Source organism: Manduca sexta, chromosome 4, assembly GCF_014839805.1.
Source record: "Manduca sexta isolate Smith_Timp_Sample1 chromosome 4, JHU_Msex_v1.0, whole genome shotgun sequence".
Taxonomy (NCBI): Eukaryota; Metazoa; Arthropoda; class Insecta; order Lepidoptera; family Sphingidae; genus Manduca; species Manduca sexta.
In genome coordinates this window covers 8,457,842-8,474,973 of record NC_051118.1, presented here as the reverse complement: position 1 = coordinate 8,474,973, position 17,132 = coordinate 8,457,842, and the positions used below count along the sequence as shown (strand labels likewise).

General features: G+C 35.1%; 2 protein-coding genes and 1 non-coding gene across 4 annotated transcripts; 1 reads left to right on the top strand and 2 right to left on the bottom strand.

Moving 5' to 3' along the window:
* Window positions 1-997: 997 nt before the first annotated feature.
* Window positions 998-1,070, bottom strand: Trnav-aac. The gene has a single exon. It is a non-coding gene; the product is annotated as a tRNA-Val (tRNA).
* Window positions 1,071-1,324: 254 nt separating this feature from the next.
* LOC115443198 (guanine nucleotide exchange factor MSS4 homolog) lies at window positions 1,325-3,392 on the bottom strand. Its single transcript, XM_030168511.2, has 2 exons — window positions 2,955-3,392; window positions 1,325-2,687 (listed from the first exon to the last, which is right to left on the bottom strand). Exons 1-2 carry the CDS (start codon window positions 3,102-3,104, stop codon window positions 2,448-2,450), a joined length of 390 nt encoding a protein of 129 aa, XP_030024371.2. The 5' UTR covers window positions 3,105-3,392; the 3' UTR covers window positions 1,325-2,447.
* A 215-nt stretch (window positions 3,393-3,607) lies between these two features.
* On the top strand, window positions 3,608-14,532 carry LOC115443197 (PSME3-interacting protein). Of its 2 annotated transcripts, none has more exons than XM_037440791.1 (7): window positions 3,608-3,815; window positions 4,427-4,525; window positions 5,440-5,560; window positions 6,316-6,433; window positions 7,146-7,234; window positions 8,849-8,984; window positions 9,738-14,532. In XM_037440791.1, exons 1-7 carry the CDS (start codon window positions 3,719-3,721, stop codon window positions 9,819-9,821), a joined length of 744 nt encoding a protein of 247 aa, XP_037296688.1. In that variant the 5' UTR covers window positions 3,608-3,718; the 3' UTR covers window positions 9,822-14,532. The 2 variants fall into 2 exon arrangements, with proteins under 2 accessions (XP_037296688.1, XP_030024370.2); XM_030168510.2 differs by having other exon boundaries at window positions 8,828-8,984.
* The last annotated feature ends 2,600 nt before the right edge of the window (window positions 14,533-17,132 follow it).

Below are 17,132 nucleotides of genomic sequence, written 5' to 3'. Positions count from 1 at the left end.
TAATAAAAGTACAATGTAACAGTTACTAATTATTATTTACTTCACCACTTGGCAAGGAGAATAATAGAAAACATTAAAAAAGAAAAAATCTAACTAGTGGGAGGTATGAAACTGTTTTTTATTTTTCATCCATTGGTTGATATCAGGTTTGATGGAAGAAAGTTGGAGTCTCATATCAGCTTCGGCGTCAACATAATAAAAAAATATTTTTTATTTAATTGTAACAATAAAAATTGTGTACGTACATATTTGGGTAAAACTATGACACATTATAAGTTTTGTTGTCACGTGGGGGAGGGTACGTGCATTCCACAGACCGGCAAACTTAGAGCGAACGGGTTGTACAAGTATAAAATTGTTGATACCAAACTTATGAGATATTGTACCAGCTATTGTAACACATGTTTCTACAAATACAAATAAATAAATAAATAACGTTCATAGCGTTTTGTCTCCGCGCGGCCGCGGAGCGACCAGAGAGAGGTGTTTTGATTTTTTTTTCTAAATTCTTGCGGAACCCCGACAGAGGTATCACGGAACCCTGGGGTTCCGCGGAACACACTTGGAGTATAGCCGGTATAGATAATATCAAAAGTATGGCTGGTGAAGACCCTTTGCAAGTAAAAAATCCGAAGACTAAACGCCTGTTGAAATAATTATAGCAATTGATCTGGAAATCGTGTCTAATGCAAGCTCGTAATGGCAGACGTGAACCTAGATCAGTTAAAAGGATATAAAAAATAAATGTAAACACAATATATTCATATTAATTATACAACTTCTGCTAGCGGCTCCTTGTATAAAGTAGTTGCACTTGTATTTGTCATCAGATCAAAGAATAATTAACATATCAGGTCAAGATTGCAATAGAACAAAAAAAATATATTTTGAAACAACAACGTTCGCTTTATTTAAATTAAAGAAGGCTGGTACCAATAGCTAATTTTAAATAACAATAATAAAGAAAAAAAAACACTAAAAATGTACAAAAAAGACATGTTTCCGCCCGGGATCGAACCGGGGGCCTTCTGCGTGTTAGGCAGATGTGATAACCGCTACACCACGGAAACTGATGATGATAGCAGCAAAAGTACATTAGAATAAGTATTTACCATTAGAATACAACAACCAAAAACTATGAGAGTGCCATTTTTCCTTTTCGTTTTACAAAAATATAAGTTTTTTTATTCCACATTTTACAGAACAGTGCAACTTTTTTATTTTTCGCCTACACTACCTCACTAAACCAGATTTTTCGAATAAATTACGTAAAACTACCAATATTAAAAATAAGAAGTCCATATTTATGTCAAATAAAACAGAATTGAAAAAAAGCTTTTTATTCAATATACATTACAATCACAAAATGCCGTAAAATATCGCAGAGCAATTAGAAATATAAGCTCATAATTGTATAAAATAAAAATATCTGTAATTAGGGCCTACTATGGAATATTTATTCTAAATAAATTGAGCGTCTACAGAATTTGAGTTTCCCCAAATATCTCGAAGGCATACAAACTGTATTTTAAAAATAAAAAATGTTGGTAGCAACCATGAAACATTCAGCCACAAAAATTACATTAAATGAATTTCGTAAAACTCAGATTTATTTAATTATGAATAGATAATCTCTTTCTTTTTGTTTTTTACTTATCGCCTAAAGGGTAAATCAGTATTTTTTCATATCATTGATTTTAAAAATTTTTTTACTTATTGGCATCATATTTTTTTATAGATTAATATTTTTATACTTACAAACACCATTCATTGGTATAAGATGGTAAAAATATGCAAAAAATAAATAGCATATTTTTAATATGAACAGTATTTTCTTTGAAGATAGCCTAGTATCAGTGGCAGCTAGAAAAAAAGGCAGTCTAGATTTGTTACTACAGTACTATATTACTAACCACTGGTTTAATCAGTTTAAGCTCATCGATACCCATTCTTTTTTTCTTGAAGTTCTTTATAATTTCATCTCATTGTTCAATGATTTATATATTTGCTATTGCTTCCAGACATGTCCAAAATCACCAATATACAGTGGAAAAGATAAAATAAAAAAAAGTAACTATATTTTCTGCTATTTTGTATAAGTAACGATAGATATTTGGTATTTTATATTTTAAAGAGTAACATTATGTCAAATGCTGTCATTAATAAAGATGGTAGTAATTTCCCTGATTTATCTTGTCCAAAAAACCATCACTGTAAATATATTAAGTATAGAATGTACCAGTATACTTGTTAAATAGAATGAACAAACAATGTAAACATAAAATATTTTTATCAGTGCAGTTTCAAATAAAATGAATCATGTGTCATAGCCATTAGGTAAAAAGTGAATATATTTTGTAATAAATCTATTAATTAACCATATGTATTATGAAAGTTTGTGAATTAAATTGTTTACATTGTTTGAAAATTCTCTTGATATTTACATCTTAGGAATGGACAATCCTAGATATTGCAACGTAACTGTGTTTGGTGTCCATATCGTAATAGCCTACGGGTCCTGCGTCACAATCAGCACAACTTAAATACTTGTGGTTTGCAACTGTGTGCGTAAAACCGATATTTTCAAACGTATACATGTTTTCGACGTGGTAGAACTCTTTTATCGTCTCGCTTTGGATTTCGCCCTCTTTTCGGTTGTTGTCTTGTCGCATTAGTGGTAATTCTTTCTGGAAAATCAAAGAAAGAACTGGTTAATTTCTGCAAATGACATTGTACCAATGTTTGTAAAATATGATTTTAAAAAATTGTTTTAGTTCCTTTGCATATGTGATAAATAAATGTATTTGTTTAGAACACTAGAAGTAATAGAATTTGTGGTTATCCACAATTTCACCAATGTTTGTTAATTTCTTTGAAAACTGACATCGTATTTGAATGATTTATTTCTGATATATTTGGACTTAATAATAGGTGATATTACTGTGTATCCATACCTCTGCTTCCATATATTTTCCTGATTTCTTGTCCAGCATCTTTGAACCGCAAAATTTACATTTCACAACATACTTGTTCCTTCCATCTTGTACATAGTCGTCTTTTTGTTCCTCCTCGGCTGGGCCTTCTTTGTTTTCTACTTCAGACATGTTGTTATACTCGAGAATTCTTTGCTTTACTTAAAAATTATGAAGAAAGTTCATTTAAAATTCTAATTCTCAGAGAAATTCGGCCCGGTAACACGACAGGAAACTGACATTTCCAATTTGTGGTTGAGTTTTGCACCTGTTTACAATGCTTGTTACATCAAGTACTTATTATGAAAAAGAATAAAAAAAACTGTATTATTTATTTACTTTTGCTAGCTTTGTTTACCTATGGCTATATTTATGACTAATACGTACGATTTAAATTATAATAATAATTTGTAACAATATTCCCATTCGTTTTTATACAAGCTTTTTAAACGTGGAATGCGTTTGGTTATTGCATCTAATAAAAAACTTACAATGAAGAAAAAAAATAAAAATAATTGCAGGCATTGCTATAAAATTCAATAGTTACATTTATCTATATTAAATTAAGTAGATTAAACACAGTACATAATTAAATTGAGTATTTATTTTTTTATCTATTGCGTTCCTCTGCAAACTGAAGCTCATATAAAAACGATAACGTCGAAATGAAATTGAGGTTATGTGCATATGTCAAAATTAGCGACATATATTGTTCTGTAAATCGCTGATTTGTTATTGTTTTAAAGATGAGTTCCGGATTTATATCGGAAAGTGAGATCTTGGAGCAGCGGCGTCGCAGACAAGAGGAATGGGAGAAAGTCCGCACAGAAGACCAACCGCAAGGTATTATAAGAGATTGACATAGTTGATTGTTATCATTTTTTACACATCAATAATTACACCGTAATTGCCTTTCATGGATATTGAATTTTATGTTCAGCAGTTAGATATTCATTTTTTCTCATATACTTCGTGCACGGATCAAGAAATAAGAACGAAAAGTATCATCTCTGATTTTTAGATAGAAATACAGTTTCAATTACGTATTATTATTTCCATGTTTAAGGACAAATTAGCTATAAGTATTTCCTTCGAATAAAATATTTTACAGTGATGATCTTAAATCCCGAATCTATATTAGGCCGGATATCAAAGAACTTTGGCATATATAAGTTAAAAGTTTTCAATATGGCTTCTTTCAAGTAATGATCAGTAATTTTCTCTGTAGACAATCTTCAACTAATTAATAGATTTCTCTCTATATTCAAAGTACTAATGAACAATAAGAGAATTAAAAATGTATATCTAGTAAATAACTTTAATATTTTTCACTAAATTTTGAATGGAACATATAAGAAATATTTATATTTTAACATACAAATAGTTAATAACACATAAATAATGTCTTAAATCTACACTTTGTCATATAAATAATATATAACATGTGATTACAGAGGCTCCAGAGGAACCATATGACAACAGACCCTTGTACCAACGGCTAGAAGAGCAGAGACTGAAAAAAGAAGCAGAATATGAAGAGGCGCACAAACTCAGTTAGTAATAATTATTCTTACGTTAATATGAATGTTAGAGATTGAAATAAAACTAATTTCAGATTATACAGTGTCTTGAAGTCTAGCAGTGACAGTGTGAGCTCATTTTGGGTAGATCAGACCGTCAATTGCTAAAACAATTTAAAATTACGTAAAATTTTAAAATGCAGGTAGATATTGTTTCTTTGACTTTTCAGACAACCAACACCAAGGCTGCAAAGTCTCTGAAACATTGGGAGAATATTATAATGTAAAAAACCACTATAAAAACCCTAAAACTAGTTTTATTTCAATGTCAGCTAGTACTGTATAACTATTTATGACCTCTAAGTGGACCCCAGTGGGAATATAATGTTTTAGTTCAGCAAGAAGGCTGTGATGCTAATAAAATGCCTTTTTGCGAAATCCATAGTATGTACTTCTGAAAATCGTACCTAAGAATAAGTATCAAGTATCTAAGTTGTTACTCTTCTTTGCATTTTTATAACATTCAATTTAACATTAATCAAGTCAACCCAACCAATTCTTATGTATGAATTTAGTTTCGTTTTGCTAATTTCCAAAAATATTTTTTTGCCTCTGCTTATACTCTGCTATTCTTCATTTCTATATTTCTTTGCTCATACATAGTTATTTTGTGCTTATTTTCTTGCCTATGCTGTATGCTCTTAGGTTTTATTTGAATTGTTTAAGCATTGATTTATCTTAGTGGCTGTAAATTAGTCAATTTTGGGTCCAGTTATTAACAATAATATAGTTATGTTAATAGTTTAACATCTACTCACTAGACACTGACAAAATTATCTATTAAATGGTGTAGCTATTTTTATAGAAGAAGATTGTATATCAATTCATAATAACATGTTTTATAAAGTATCTTGTTACTATCAAATGTTTTTATTCTTTTTCTGCAGAAAATATGATTCGTGGATTAGATGACGATGAAGTGGGATTTCTTGATTTGGTGGAGAGGTCTAAGGCCAAAGCAGCGCAACAGATCTCCATTGAGGAGAAGAGGGAGATGCAGGAGTTCAGGTATGTTAATTTAATCTATACTAATATGTAAAGCTGAAAAGATTGCTTTTTATTTCATGGTGCTTATCTCAGGAACTTTTAAAACTGATTTTGAAATGTTTTTCGATAATAGTAAGCTACATTATTTATACCAGAAAATATTTTCATACAAATAGAGCCACAGGCAAAAGTTAGTTTTATAAGTTGACATACTTTGTTGTTCTTGGTGTTTAAGTGTAATTCTATTTTCATACAACAGTATGATAAGATGTACCGTTAACCTGATAGTAAGTAAGATAACCCATAAATATTAGCAATATTATACAGACTTTGATTTTGAAGCTTTATGGGGCACCGTATTGCAGTATAACACTCTTATTCATAGACGTAATTTATCTAAGCTCTGTCTTCGCTGTGATATCAAGTTTGTTTCTAGGTGCTGACGTCATGGCAGCCTTCGCAGTGCGTAGACATAGGGCTGTTGTGATTGGCAAATATTGAGATACAATTTGAATCTAGTTGGCTGTCAGCTAAACAAAGCTGAACAAGCAAGCTGTCAGATAAACAAAGTTGAGAAACAGACTTGTTATCACAGCAATGCTGTGTCCTTTGATAAATAAAGTCTATGAATAACAGGGTAAAGATGTTGGATGTTAAGACTTACAATGGCCTTAAGACCTTTAGGGTGTGTGGTAATGATTGACAACTAAAATAATATATTTGTGACATTAACCACGGGCTATTATTTAGAGAATTCTATCACATATTGTTTGCAGGGAGCGCGTGTCCAACCTGGCTGAGAGTGAGGAGCTGACGCGACTTCGCGCCCAGCTTGCGCCGGCGCGTACTACACCAACCCCAAACGCAAACACACAGAAAAACAAACTGCAGGGGGTGAGTCTTATATTTTATACCAGCCTTGTATGATGCCCTAGTATTTATTGAGTAGGGGATAGGCAGATAAGTAAGGTTTTCAGTCCCTAGGGGAAAGGGAAATGAATAGCTGGGAAGGAAGTGTGGGGGGAGGAGAAGGAATTATTATGGCCGGAGGTGAAAAAGAAGGGACATGTTCGCGAGCCATATAGATCTGAATGTGAATTTGGCAATCAAGAGGCACACTTAACTGTGTGCCTAGGGCCAGGACAAATGTCCCCCTGTGCACGGGCGTGCATTAGTTAAGTAAGGTTAGGATTTTCCCATTTAGATTGGCTTATAATCATTTTGTTTGACACCCATTCATCGGTGTACTGCCAGACTGTTTCAGTGGCGTTATTGTATTGCGTGCGCGGTGCAACCACTACTCTGAGATCCAGGATTCAAATCCTGGGTGGGGCAAAATGATATATGGGGTTTCCTACTCACCATAAGACAGGAATCTGTGTCCGGTGTGACGATCGCCTCATTCCCTATCATATCTTGGGACAGAATACACTTGATTAAAAATGCGTGCCCTGGATGCATCTATGTCTACCCCTGGGGGGATTAAGGCGTAAGTGTGTGTCATCGGCGTAGGCAGGAAGCATTTTAACTCCTAGAGATGCAAAAAGTAGACGAATCTAATAAAACATACAAATTTGAATAAAATTATAATTCATCTACTTTTCAGTTAATTGTAAGGAAGCGAAAATTAAGCGAAATGGAAAATGACAAGCAGAAGGGCGCGCCGAGTGCTAAAGTCAACGGAGTGGTCGCTGCGTGAGTGTTATCACAATTAAATATAATATTAGTCAGAACACATTTCATCAATTGAGATTTCTAAAATAGAACAATTAGCTTCCAATAGTTTTAAATTGATTTTCCAATTTTCGTGTTTACCATTGCTGTTATACCAAATTTCCCTAATAATAGTCAAATTGGAATCTTAAAACGTGAATATATACAGAATGTTTTTTCAAAGAGTATCCATATTTTATTATTACATTCCAAATATATATAATGACTAATATAAAATGAAAAATATTTAAAATGAAGTATAATTAACAAGTTATTTACATTTCAAAATATCTCAAATAGTGTTCGATTTATGGTCAATGTTTATACGTTTGTACGCGCGATCATTGATAACAATCATACAACCATACACATAAGCCAATGTGAACATGTGTTAATTTGCCGACGAAACGTAAACCGATCCTTGCCTCCTTAGCGAAGCGACGCGGGCACACAGTCTGATAATGATTATTACCTACACATAGCAGATAGTTCTGTACTTTTACCGGTTTTAGGACCGTCATAATAAATAAAAACTAAAATACTATTTTAACATTTTAAAATCGCAAACCATTGTTAGTCTTTATTATGGCGTATTTAAAAATTGGAATCAACTATTAACCTTCAACAATACGGGTGGAACCCTGAAGAATTCAGTAACATCCACACGTAATACTCGCTAACACCGCATTGTTTAGCTGCCTCATTGGCACCAGCACGAGGGTCCCGCAAGAAAAACTCGATTACCGCGTTTTCGATGACCGGGCGTATCACGGCATGTCCTCCTTGATCAGCTTTATAAGAGGGTGTACTGAACTGCCCAAACTCCAATAACCTTTGGTTGGCTTCCAAATTCGTTCTTTGATTGGTGGGTGCGCGGGAGATAAGTACTTACTCCATTGTCTTTGAAGACGCGGTAGTGTTTTATGTTCATAACTTTCCCAACTTAAAATGTAGCACTGTATCATCCCATAATATTCACGGATTGAGTAACTGACTTTAGTTTGTTGAGCCATTAATAACAATTATGACAAATTTGGCAAAATACAAAAAATTCAAAAAACACGGGCATACGTAATTAGGTCACGGTCAACACTGGCGAGCGGGAGAGCAGGGAGGTGGCGGCGGCGGACCGCGCGGGCGGAGGGGCAGGAGGCCTCACGGGTTTTGTAGGTAGATAGGGAAGATCGCGATCGGCGCGGGCGCCTGCACCGGCCGAAGTGCCTGGGCGGCGGGCGGCGGGCAGCGGGCGGCGGGACGGCGGTACGGTGCGGCCCAAGCGTTTGATGTTTTCGAGCCTTTCTTATCGTATGTTTTGAATGTGTGCGTGCGTAGGTCAAAATTAGGTATTACTATGAATGTTTATGAATGGCTTGTAGTACTATTAATAAACACCTTTCGTATTGTATGTGTGTTCGGTTTTTTAGGGACAATAAGTCGGAATTTTATGAAAAAAAAAAATATTGTTTTTTATTTATTTCATGAATCGTATATACTACCGATTCTGAACCACCTGTAAAAATTTGGCTACACTTTGAAAAAACACCCTGTATAACGGAATATGTACCTCTGTTGCAGCGAGTCGGTCCCGGTGTGTAGCGAGTCCGTCCCGGTGCCGAGCGAGTCGCCGTGCGGCGCGCTGTCGGTGGCGGGCGTGCTGCCGGGCCTGGGCCACTACAGCAGCCACTCCGACTCCTCCAGCGACACCAGCGACTCCAGCGACGACGACCTTGACGTTCGTACCACATTTTATTTCCCTTTTACTAAGGGTCCATACATCAATTTACACATAATATCTTAGGAACTATGTTACATTAGTTTTGGTTCACATAGGGGGGGGGGGGTTCGCTATTTGATACGCATCCCACCCTCCTTAACAACATATTTAACTGTATGCTTTACAAAAAAAATTTGCCGAACTTTTTCTTTAAGTGACAACTATATTGTTCCTCTGGATATGTTTAGGAAAGGTGTTTAATTGTTTGGAAATGTTTAAGGAAGGTCTTTAGTTCAGTAGTGGACTTCATGTGTCCAATGATGATAAATAACTAAGCTATTTTATATCGATGATAGAGTTAATGTATCAAAATTAAGCCTATAGTGTCCCCTAGGACCCGTGGGGCAATAAGGTAATATCCACAACACGAGGCCTCAGGCGCCCGACTGTCCTACTCACCCCAAAGTTATATTTAAATGCGCACATCGCGTGGGGCGTACCGATGTATGGCAGCTGTAGTAGCGTCGCAACATATACGTACTAATATGCACGATAGGTGACAGGATCGCCTATCACATCATGGGACGGAACACATGGCAAAAAGTGGAGATACCTGTTGCGCCTTTGCATACTGCTTCGGGAACTAATGTGTGATGTATGTTTGTTTGTATTTTTGGGGTTCGCTATGTAAGTGAGTGACAATAAATGTAATTGTAATTATAATTGTAGGCTACAAACCTTTACCAAATATGAATGGTATATTGTTTGCAGGACGACACATGCTGCAAGCGCGATCTGCTGGGCCGCAGACCGGACCAGTCCGGCGACAAATCCAAAACCGACGCCAAGAGCTAGACTCGTCTGTACTTAATGGTACATTATTACATTATAGTTTAGTAATATTAGTTCGTTTTTCTGCTCTAAAGGTTCGGCTTTAAGAATTGTTAAAGGGCCGTTCAAGTGTTACGTAACGCAATTTTTGAAGATTTTTGACCCCCCACCCCCTCTTGTTACGCGCCGTAACATTTTCCTGTACGACCCCGGCTGCCCTTCTAAAACATATGTAACTCTAAAAGTTACAATTTTTTCTAATATTCACAATTATTTTAATCAAAATACCGGAAACCGGAACTTCTTTGTGAATTTATCGTTCTCTTTAACGGTGAAGGAAAACATCGTGAGGAAACCTGCACATCTGAGAAGTTCTCTATAGGAATTTCGAAGGTGTGTGAAGTCTACCAATCCGCACTACAGCGTGGTGGACTAAGGCCTAATCCCTCTCAGTAGAGGAGGCCCGTGCCCAGCAGTGGGCAAGTATATAATACAGGGCTGATATTATTATTATTATTAAGTACCGAAAAGTCGCTAAAATACCTTTGTTATTGTTTTAAGATTAAAAAATCAATGTTACAACGCTTTGTACGAAACTCCCTTCCCGACCCTGTAACGCATCGTAACGTTTTAGAAGACCCAAAATTGTGTTACGTATTACTTGAATGGCCCCAAAGGTGCATTTACATGATCGTCCAACCATCCAACTAAGTAATGAGAATTTTGAAGGCGAAAAGTCGATCGCAACGCGCTGCCTTCAATATACGAAACAATAAATTTGTAACATTTAAACTTATAATTAAAATGGTATGTCGGGGGATTATGTGAGTGCACATTAGTATTTCTCAAAATAAATGTATGTAACGAAATAGTTTTTTTCGAAATCTTAATTTTTTCGTTGTCTTAATAACAATTCTATAAATTATTTGATATAATAAATAAACTAAGCTAAAAGAAAAAAAAAACAGATGGAAATACAATACGATTTCGTAACAACTATTTCGTTGCGTACATTTATTTTCAGAAATAAATAATATTATTTTCTATAACTACTCAAACTTATGTTACTGATATATATTTCCTTAATTACTCAAAAAGACAGTTGAAAAATGTATTTATATTGCGCATAGTCTACGTATTTTATTTATTTATATACTAAAATGTAACGTGGAGAAATTATTAACTTTTTTCATGATATAAGATATAAAACAGAAAAAAACCCCTATACTATATAGAAAGACTTACAATTGTGTACACTATGCGGACAACTCGCCTAGCATCAGCAAGGCACATAGAGGTCGGAACATATTATGAGACAAGCAATTATCGACATTGTCTTCGTTGAAATAATATTCAAAATCAATTAACACAACAATTTATGAGCCGCCCCTAATTCTGCAAGAGATCTCTCGTTAGGAATTATTTTTCGGTGTATTCGCTAGGACAATGATCAGACTATACGCTATTATCAGAATTTTTATTCATAACCAATAAGAATCTTTGAGTAAAACACGAAGAGAATTATATGCATGGGTGTAATAAAGAATCTAAATGGGCTTACCACACGTTGTCTCTATTTTTACGAACTGTTAGTTCTAATTGACAAAAAATGATAACCATGTCTATGGTCCACTCTATGGTATGCGACATCTGGTGAGTCAAAAATGCAACTTGCATTTTGTCCTATTTGGTGGATTTTTAGGACAGAATAAGAGGTAAAATGAAGTGAATACCGGCAGAAATTAATATGGATGTAATCAAACCTTAAAGGTTATTAGAATCTGAATTTCTTATATGTAAAAGCCAGGGCAATATCCCCTTCTCCCCTCCTAGAATGTGATATAAAAGTAGACTAAAACGTCTGTCGTTTGATCATGTTTGTGATTGGTCGAGAGACTTAACTCATGGATCAGGGGGGGGCTTACGTATCAAACCCTATGTGAGACACAATTTTTATATGTTAAATATAATAAACTCTATTTCAAATACAAAAAAAACCTCGTGGATCACGTGCTAGTCACCCGACCAATCACAATAAAACGACACCGACTCTCATGTTATTTCGCATTCCAAGGCTGGTGAGAACATTTACACGATACGACTTGTACTTACCGGTAGGTCTCTCATATGTGAGTCTGCCTGGGTAGATACCACTGCAATGTCTATTTCTGTCAAGTAGCAGTGTGTAGTCACTGTTGTGTTCTGATTTGAAGGACACTGTAGCCGGTGTAACTACTGGACATAGGACTTAACATCTCATGTCTCAGGTTGGCGAGTGCAGTGGAATACCAAACAATACTTTGTGAATCAAGGTGTTGGATGGATATACTGTTTATGGGCGGTCGTATCGCTTACTATCAGACGAACGGCAAGCTTGCCTCGTCATTCAAAGCAATAAAAAATCCTAAACGAAAATTCTATATATACTAATGAAGGTTTGTGACGGAGAGTAATACTATTGCAATATAAGACGTAAATCTACCTCGAAATTTGTTCTAAAGTAGACGTATTTTCATGTTTGGTGTTGTAATAGTTGTCGAGTTATTTACTTGAGGTCTACATCATATATTTTATATATAACAAGTATGAAACGGATTGATGCCAAGCGCCTGACGAAAAAAAATAGCAATATAAATAAAGTGGATAAGTCATTACTGGTCCTGTCCTATCATTTTTCTGGAACTTCACCACGTTTAACATCAGGTGCAGTAATTTTGTCAAGCCATATGATACGTAATGTACTTTGAATAAAGTCTTTAATTGAAACGTCAGATTTTATGTGTTAGGGCCGTAAATTCACCTTTGAGTGAGAGTTCAAGTAGACGTTTTATGTATCAAACTATTTAATAAAAAAAACTTAAATTGTTATTTAACAGCTTGTTTCGTCTGAAACGGCACTGTTTAATAAAAAAACTCACAATCCAACATATATAATAATATCAGCCTTGTATTATATACTGTCCCACTGCTGGGCACGGGCCTCCTCTACTACTGAGAGGGATTAGGCCTTAGTCCACCACGCTGGCCTAGTAGACTTCACATACCTTGGAAATTATCCGAAATATTTCAAATTTGAAATCCGACATAATATGCTATTTGACATTTTGTTAACTGTTTATAAAATAGTCAGGACCTTAAGATGCTGACTATAATTTGACAGCGTCTCAACCGATATTGCAATTGAGAGCAACAGAGTTGCATTCAATACGGCCCTTACAACCTGTAATTGGACGTAGATACGCAAAAAGAATCCAACCCACAGTATGGTCGAAAATGAGCCGAGTACGCCAAATAATATTAGTCTATAAGGTTTATATTTTGTATTAGTAAAAACATTTTAGTTAAAATTTATTTGAACTATTTATTAACAAATTGTTACGCGCCGCTATCCTAGCCGATGACATCGGGCGTTTCCGGAAGTATTCGGCTGCGCGGGCAGGCTGGCAGAAGAGAAGATATGTCACGCGGCGACTATTCTATTATTCTCTCTGGTTGCACGTAGTCAAAAAATGTCTAAAATTCTATTCTATACATAATTATTTTTGTTAATATAATTAATTTTGTAAAAAGACCGTTTAACAAAACGTAAAATAGAATATCAATGAGCAAAAATACGACTTAAACTTCAATCTTCATTATTTCAAAAGAGTCATATTGTGGACTGGATCCTTTTTGCGTAATAATAAAAATAATATTTCGCCAAATTACTTAGGCTGCCACACAGCTTGGGTAGAATATTACTGCCAGAAGCAGGAATACGTTGTGGCACTTATTCAACGGGTGAATAAGGTTTACATTGCTCCTGAAGAGAAGAAATACTTACGATTTTTACTGCACATTTGAACAGCGTTGTCGACACGTATAAATATTATATTATTATGTACTCTAAGATGAATTATAACATCAATTTTGAGAAACCAAAAGAAATATCGCAGATTGGCAATCGTCATCAGTTTTGAAAAGCCAAAGGAAATACCGCAGATTGGCAATCGTCATCAGGTTTGAGAAACCAAACCAAAAGAAATATCGCAGATTGGTAATCGTCATCAGTTTTGAGATACTATAACAAATATCGCATATGGGCATTCGGCAAAAAAAGAGTTGTAACACAAAAAACAGTTTTAGATATAAATACCAGTAAAATAAATATGAATTTTGTTGAATATATTAAACTCGTGCTTTTATATCTTGTGAGATTTTCGAATCACGAGTATTCGTACAAATAGAGGTCAATTGACAATTTTTATGAACATCACAGTGCAAGCTGTAAATTCAACAAAGGGAGAAATTAATTGTCAACAATTGTTTATCTCAATAATTTGAAGCCTTTTTTTGTCTGTATTTTGATACCTGTATTCGGAATTATAAATTTATTTTGAAATTTAGAGCCTAAATATTGTAAAACTACAAAAATTTTAAACAACCTCCATTGAGTTAATGTTAGTACATACCTTATGGAATTAGTTTATTACAACCTGACAAATTACCTCAACTACAGTAAAAATGCGCGTGGAATATGCACATTTTTCTTTCCTTTGTTGAATGAGATATAATAATGTGATAGACTTTTGAAATGAGGTTAATTATTATTCCATAGAGAAATGTTTAATTTTTTCCGTCGTGTTACAATTTACCCCATTGGTGCATTGTTGGCCCATCCCGTATAATTTCTGGTTTGCTGTATATTATGTGATTTAGCTATTAAGATGTGTATACTAGTAAATTTTTAAATGAATTTTGTGTTTCATTTTTAGAATATAATAATTTCAACCCTATATTATATACTGTCCTACTCTGGGGCTTGGGCCACTTCTACTACTGTAAGTGGTTAGGTCTTAGTCCGCCACGCTGACCTAGTGCGCATTGGCAAACTTCACACCCCTCAAAATTCCTATAGATAACTCAGGTATGCATGTTTTTCATGATTCTTTCCTTCACCGTCAAAGCAAGCGATATTTCATAATAATGCACACATATAACTTTAGAAGTCAAAAATGCCCTTGGATTTTGAAGCTTCGGACATTCATTTCGGCAGTCCGTTCCACGCCCAACTAGGCAATGAACACTTTTATTTCATTTACCCTTTAGTATCATACTGTAAGGCATTTCCCGTACAGTATAATACTAACTTTATGTACCAAATTGATAGGAAATTGGGAATATAAAACAGATAAAATTAAAACAAAATACTTGTTTTTAATAATTTATTACAATACACAGATTGTATAGAGCTGAAGTATACATCAGACGCCAAAGCTAAGCGCACTGTCACATCACAAATAGTGCTTATTCACAACATCATTTTCACATACTTTTAAAATGCGGAATGTCAAAAAACACACAAATTATATAAAAGTTACGTAATTTTACAATCTAAACAACGATTTTTGCTGTTACAGCAAAGTCAAAAAGTAATCTAAAAAGCAATTCTAATTTATATTGACCACACATTTTTCGGTGTTTTAAACTAATTTTAGTTTCAAACGATATATTACAAAAAGGCTTTTCACAACAAGATGACGTCAATATCCGTCACATTTTCGCACCACGAAATATTCCGTCTCATTTTTTCACAACCACGTGCCTATTTTGTAACTATTGCTTATTTTGACTTGACGTAATATAACGTCCACATATAAGCGTGTCATTGCGCTTAGCGACCTTAAATATATGAGATTCCATAATCGACGGGTACTTCGTAAATTAATATAAGTGCAAAACAGTATGCAGTTACCAATTACGTCATAAACAAGGAAGTATCCTTTTTATACGGACACAACAAAGTAACTCCACCGCATCTGATGGTAAGTGGAGTGGGCTCCAATAGAATGTCGACTGGCGAGAGATGATTACCGCTCAGCAGTCGACAACCATGCCGGCCTGTTGGAACCGGATATACACATCATCATCTCAGCCGCAGGAAGTCCACTGCTGAACATAGGCCTCCCCGAAGGATCTCCACGTCGACCTGTTGGAAGCGGCCTGCATCCAGCGACTTCCTGCGACCTTAGCCAGGTCGTCCGTCCACCTTGTAGGCTTGGATATACACATGCTGATATTGAAACACGACACACTTACGTGGGCCACTATGGCAGGTTTTAACATCTTGTGTACGGTGTCTGCTATCCGGACGGATATTAAATATATCCTACCACCAGCAAAACATCTACTGAATCTATATCTTTTAAACTGGGGTATGGGTCATACACCACAATAACAAATTATAGAAGACAAGAATTGAAGCCACCCTCTTTGTTAAACTTTCTGTGCCGACATATAATTGTATTACAAGAAAGAAACCCACAGCCTTTCTATTATCATCCGATCTACCAGACGGTCGTGAAAACTGCAATATTTAAGCATGTCACTTATATAAATTTATGAATAACCCATCGATTTTATTTAACCCTTTTCTTGACAATGTATCTCGTCAGATACAGTCAACTTTAAAAAATCCTTGTCTCGAAAATAAAGTGAATGAAATGAAACCTCACATAACAATTTATATTTTGCATGATTCCAAACGATTTTTTATCTAGCATGATGATGTTGGTAGTACCGTTAAATTTTGAATGCAAAAACTGTTTACCGAATTGACACGATCCCATGCAAGGAGGTAAGTATATTGTTATTTTTTTTTTATTCTATGCGGATATTTATGGAGTGCGATTGTTTTTATATTCTCTACGAAGTAAACATGTGTATCAAGTGTGTTTTCACACCATATGTTGATTATTGTATAAAAAAACGAATATTATTTTTGCATGTATCTCAAGGTGCACACCACCAAGTAATAACAGAATTAGGTGATGCATGTTATGTATCTCATGGTGCACATTGCCATATATAGGAATATTCATGCATTAGCTTTGCACGTGTCTCCGCATGCATTGACGGTGAGTTATTGCTGTAAAAAAGTAGTTTATAGTCTTGCTCATTTTTCTAAACGTTTGCTCAATGGTCCTTTTAATCATATTTGTGTGAATACTAGAAGTGCAACTACCGGACCCCTATTTTTGCAAGGAAGATTATAACAGGCCGGTGTTTATGCTTAATGTTGGTGGTGAATGCATATTTTCTTCGCAGAATACCATGGAACAAGCGACGTGGCGAAGGTACCGAGCGAAAAAAAATTTGCTTTAGTACCTAAGTCCGGCCGAAAATCAGACTTAGATGAGATTTCAGATTCAGATAGTGAAATAGACCCCGTCTTCATAGCAAGGTCGGAGAGTTATTCATCGCCTAATCTGCCTTTGTTACTGTCGTCGTTTGAAAATCTTAATTTATTGTCCGATGAAGAAATTACGCCCGTTCAAGCAGCAGTAACTGGGTCTC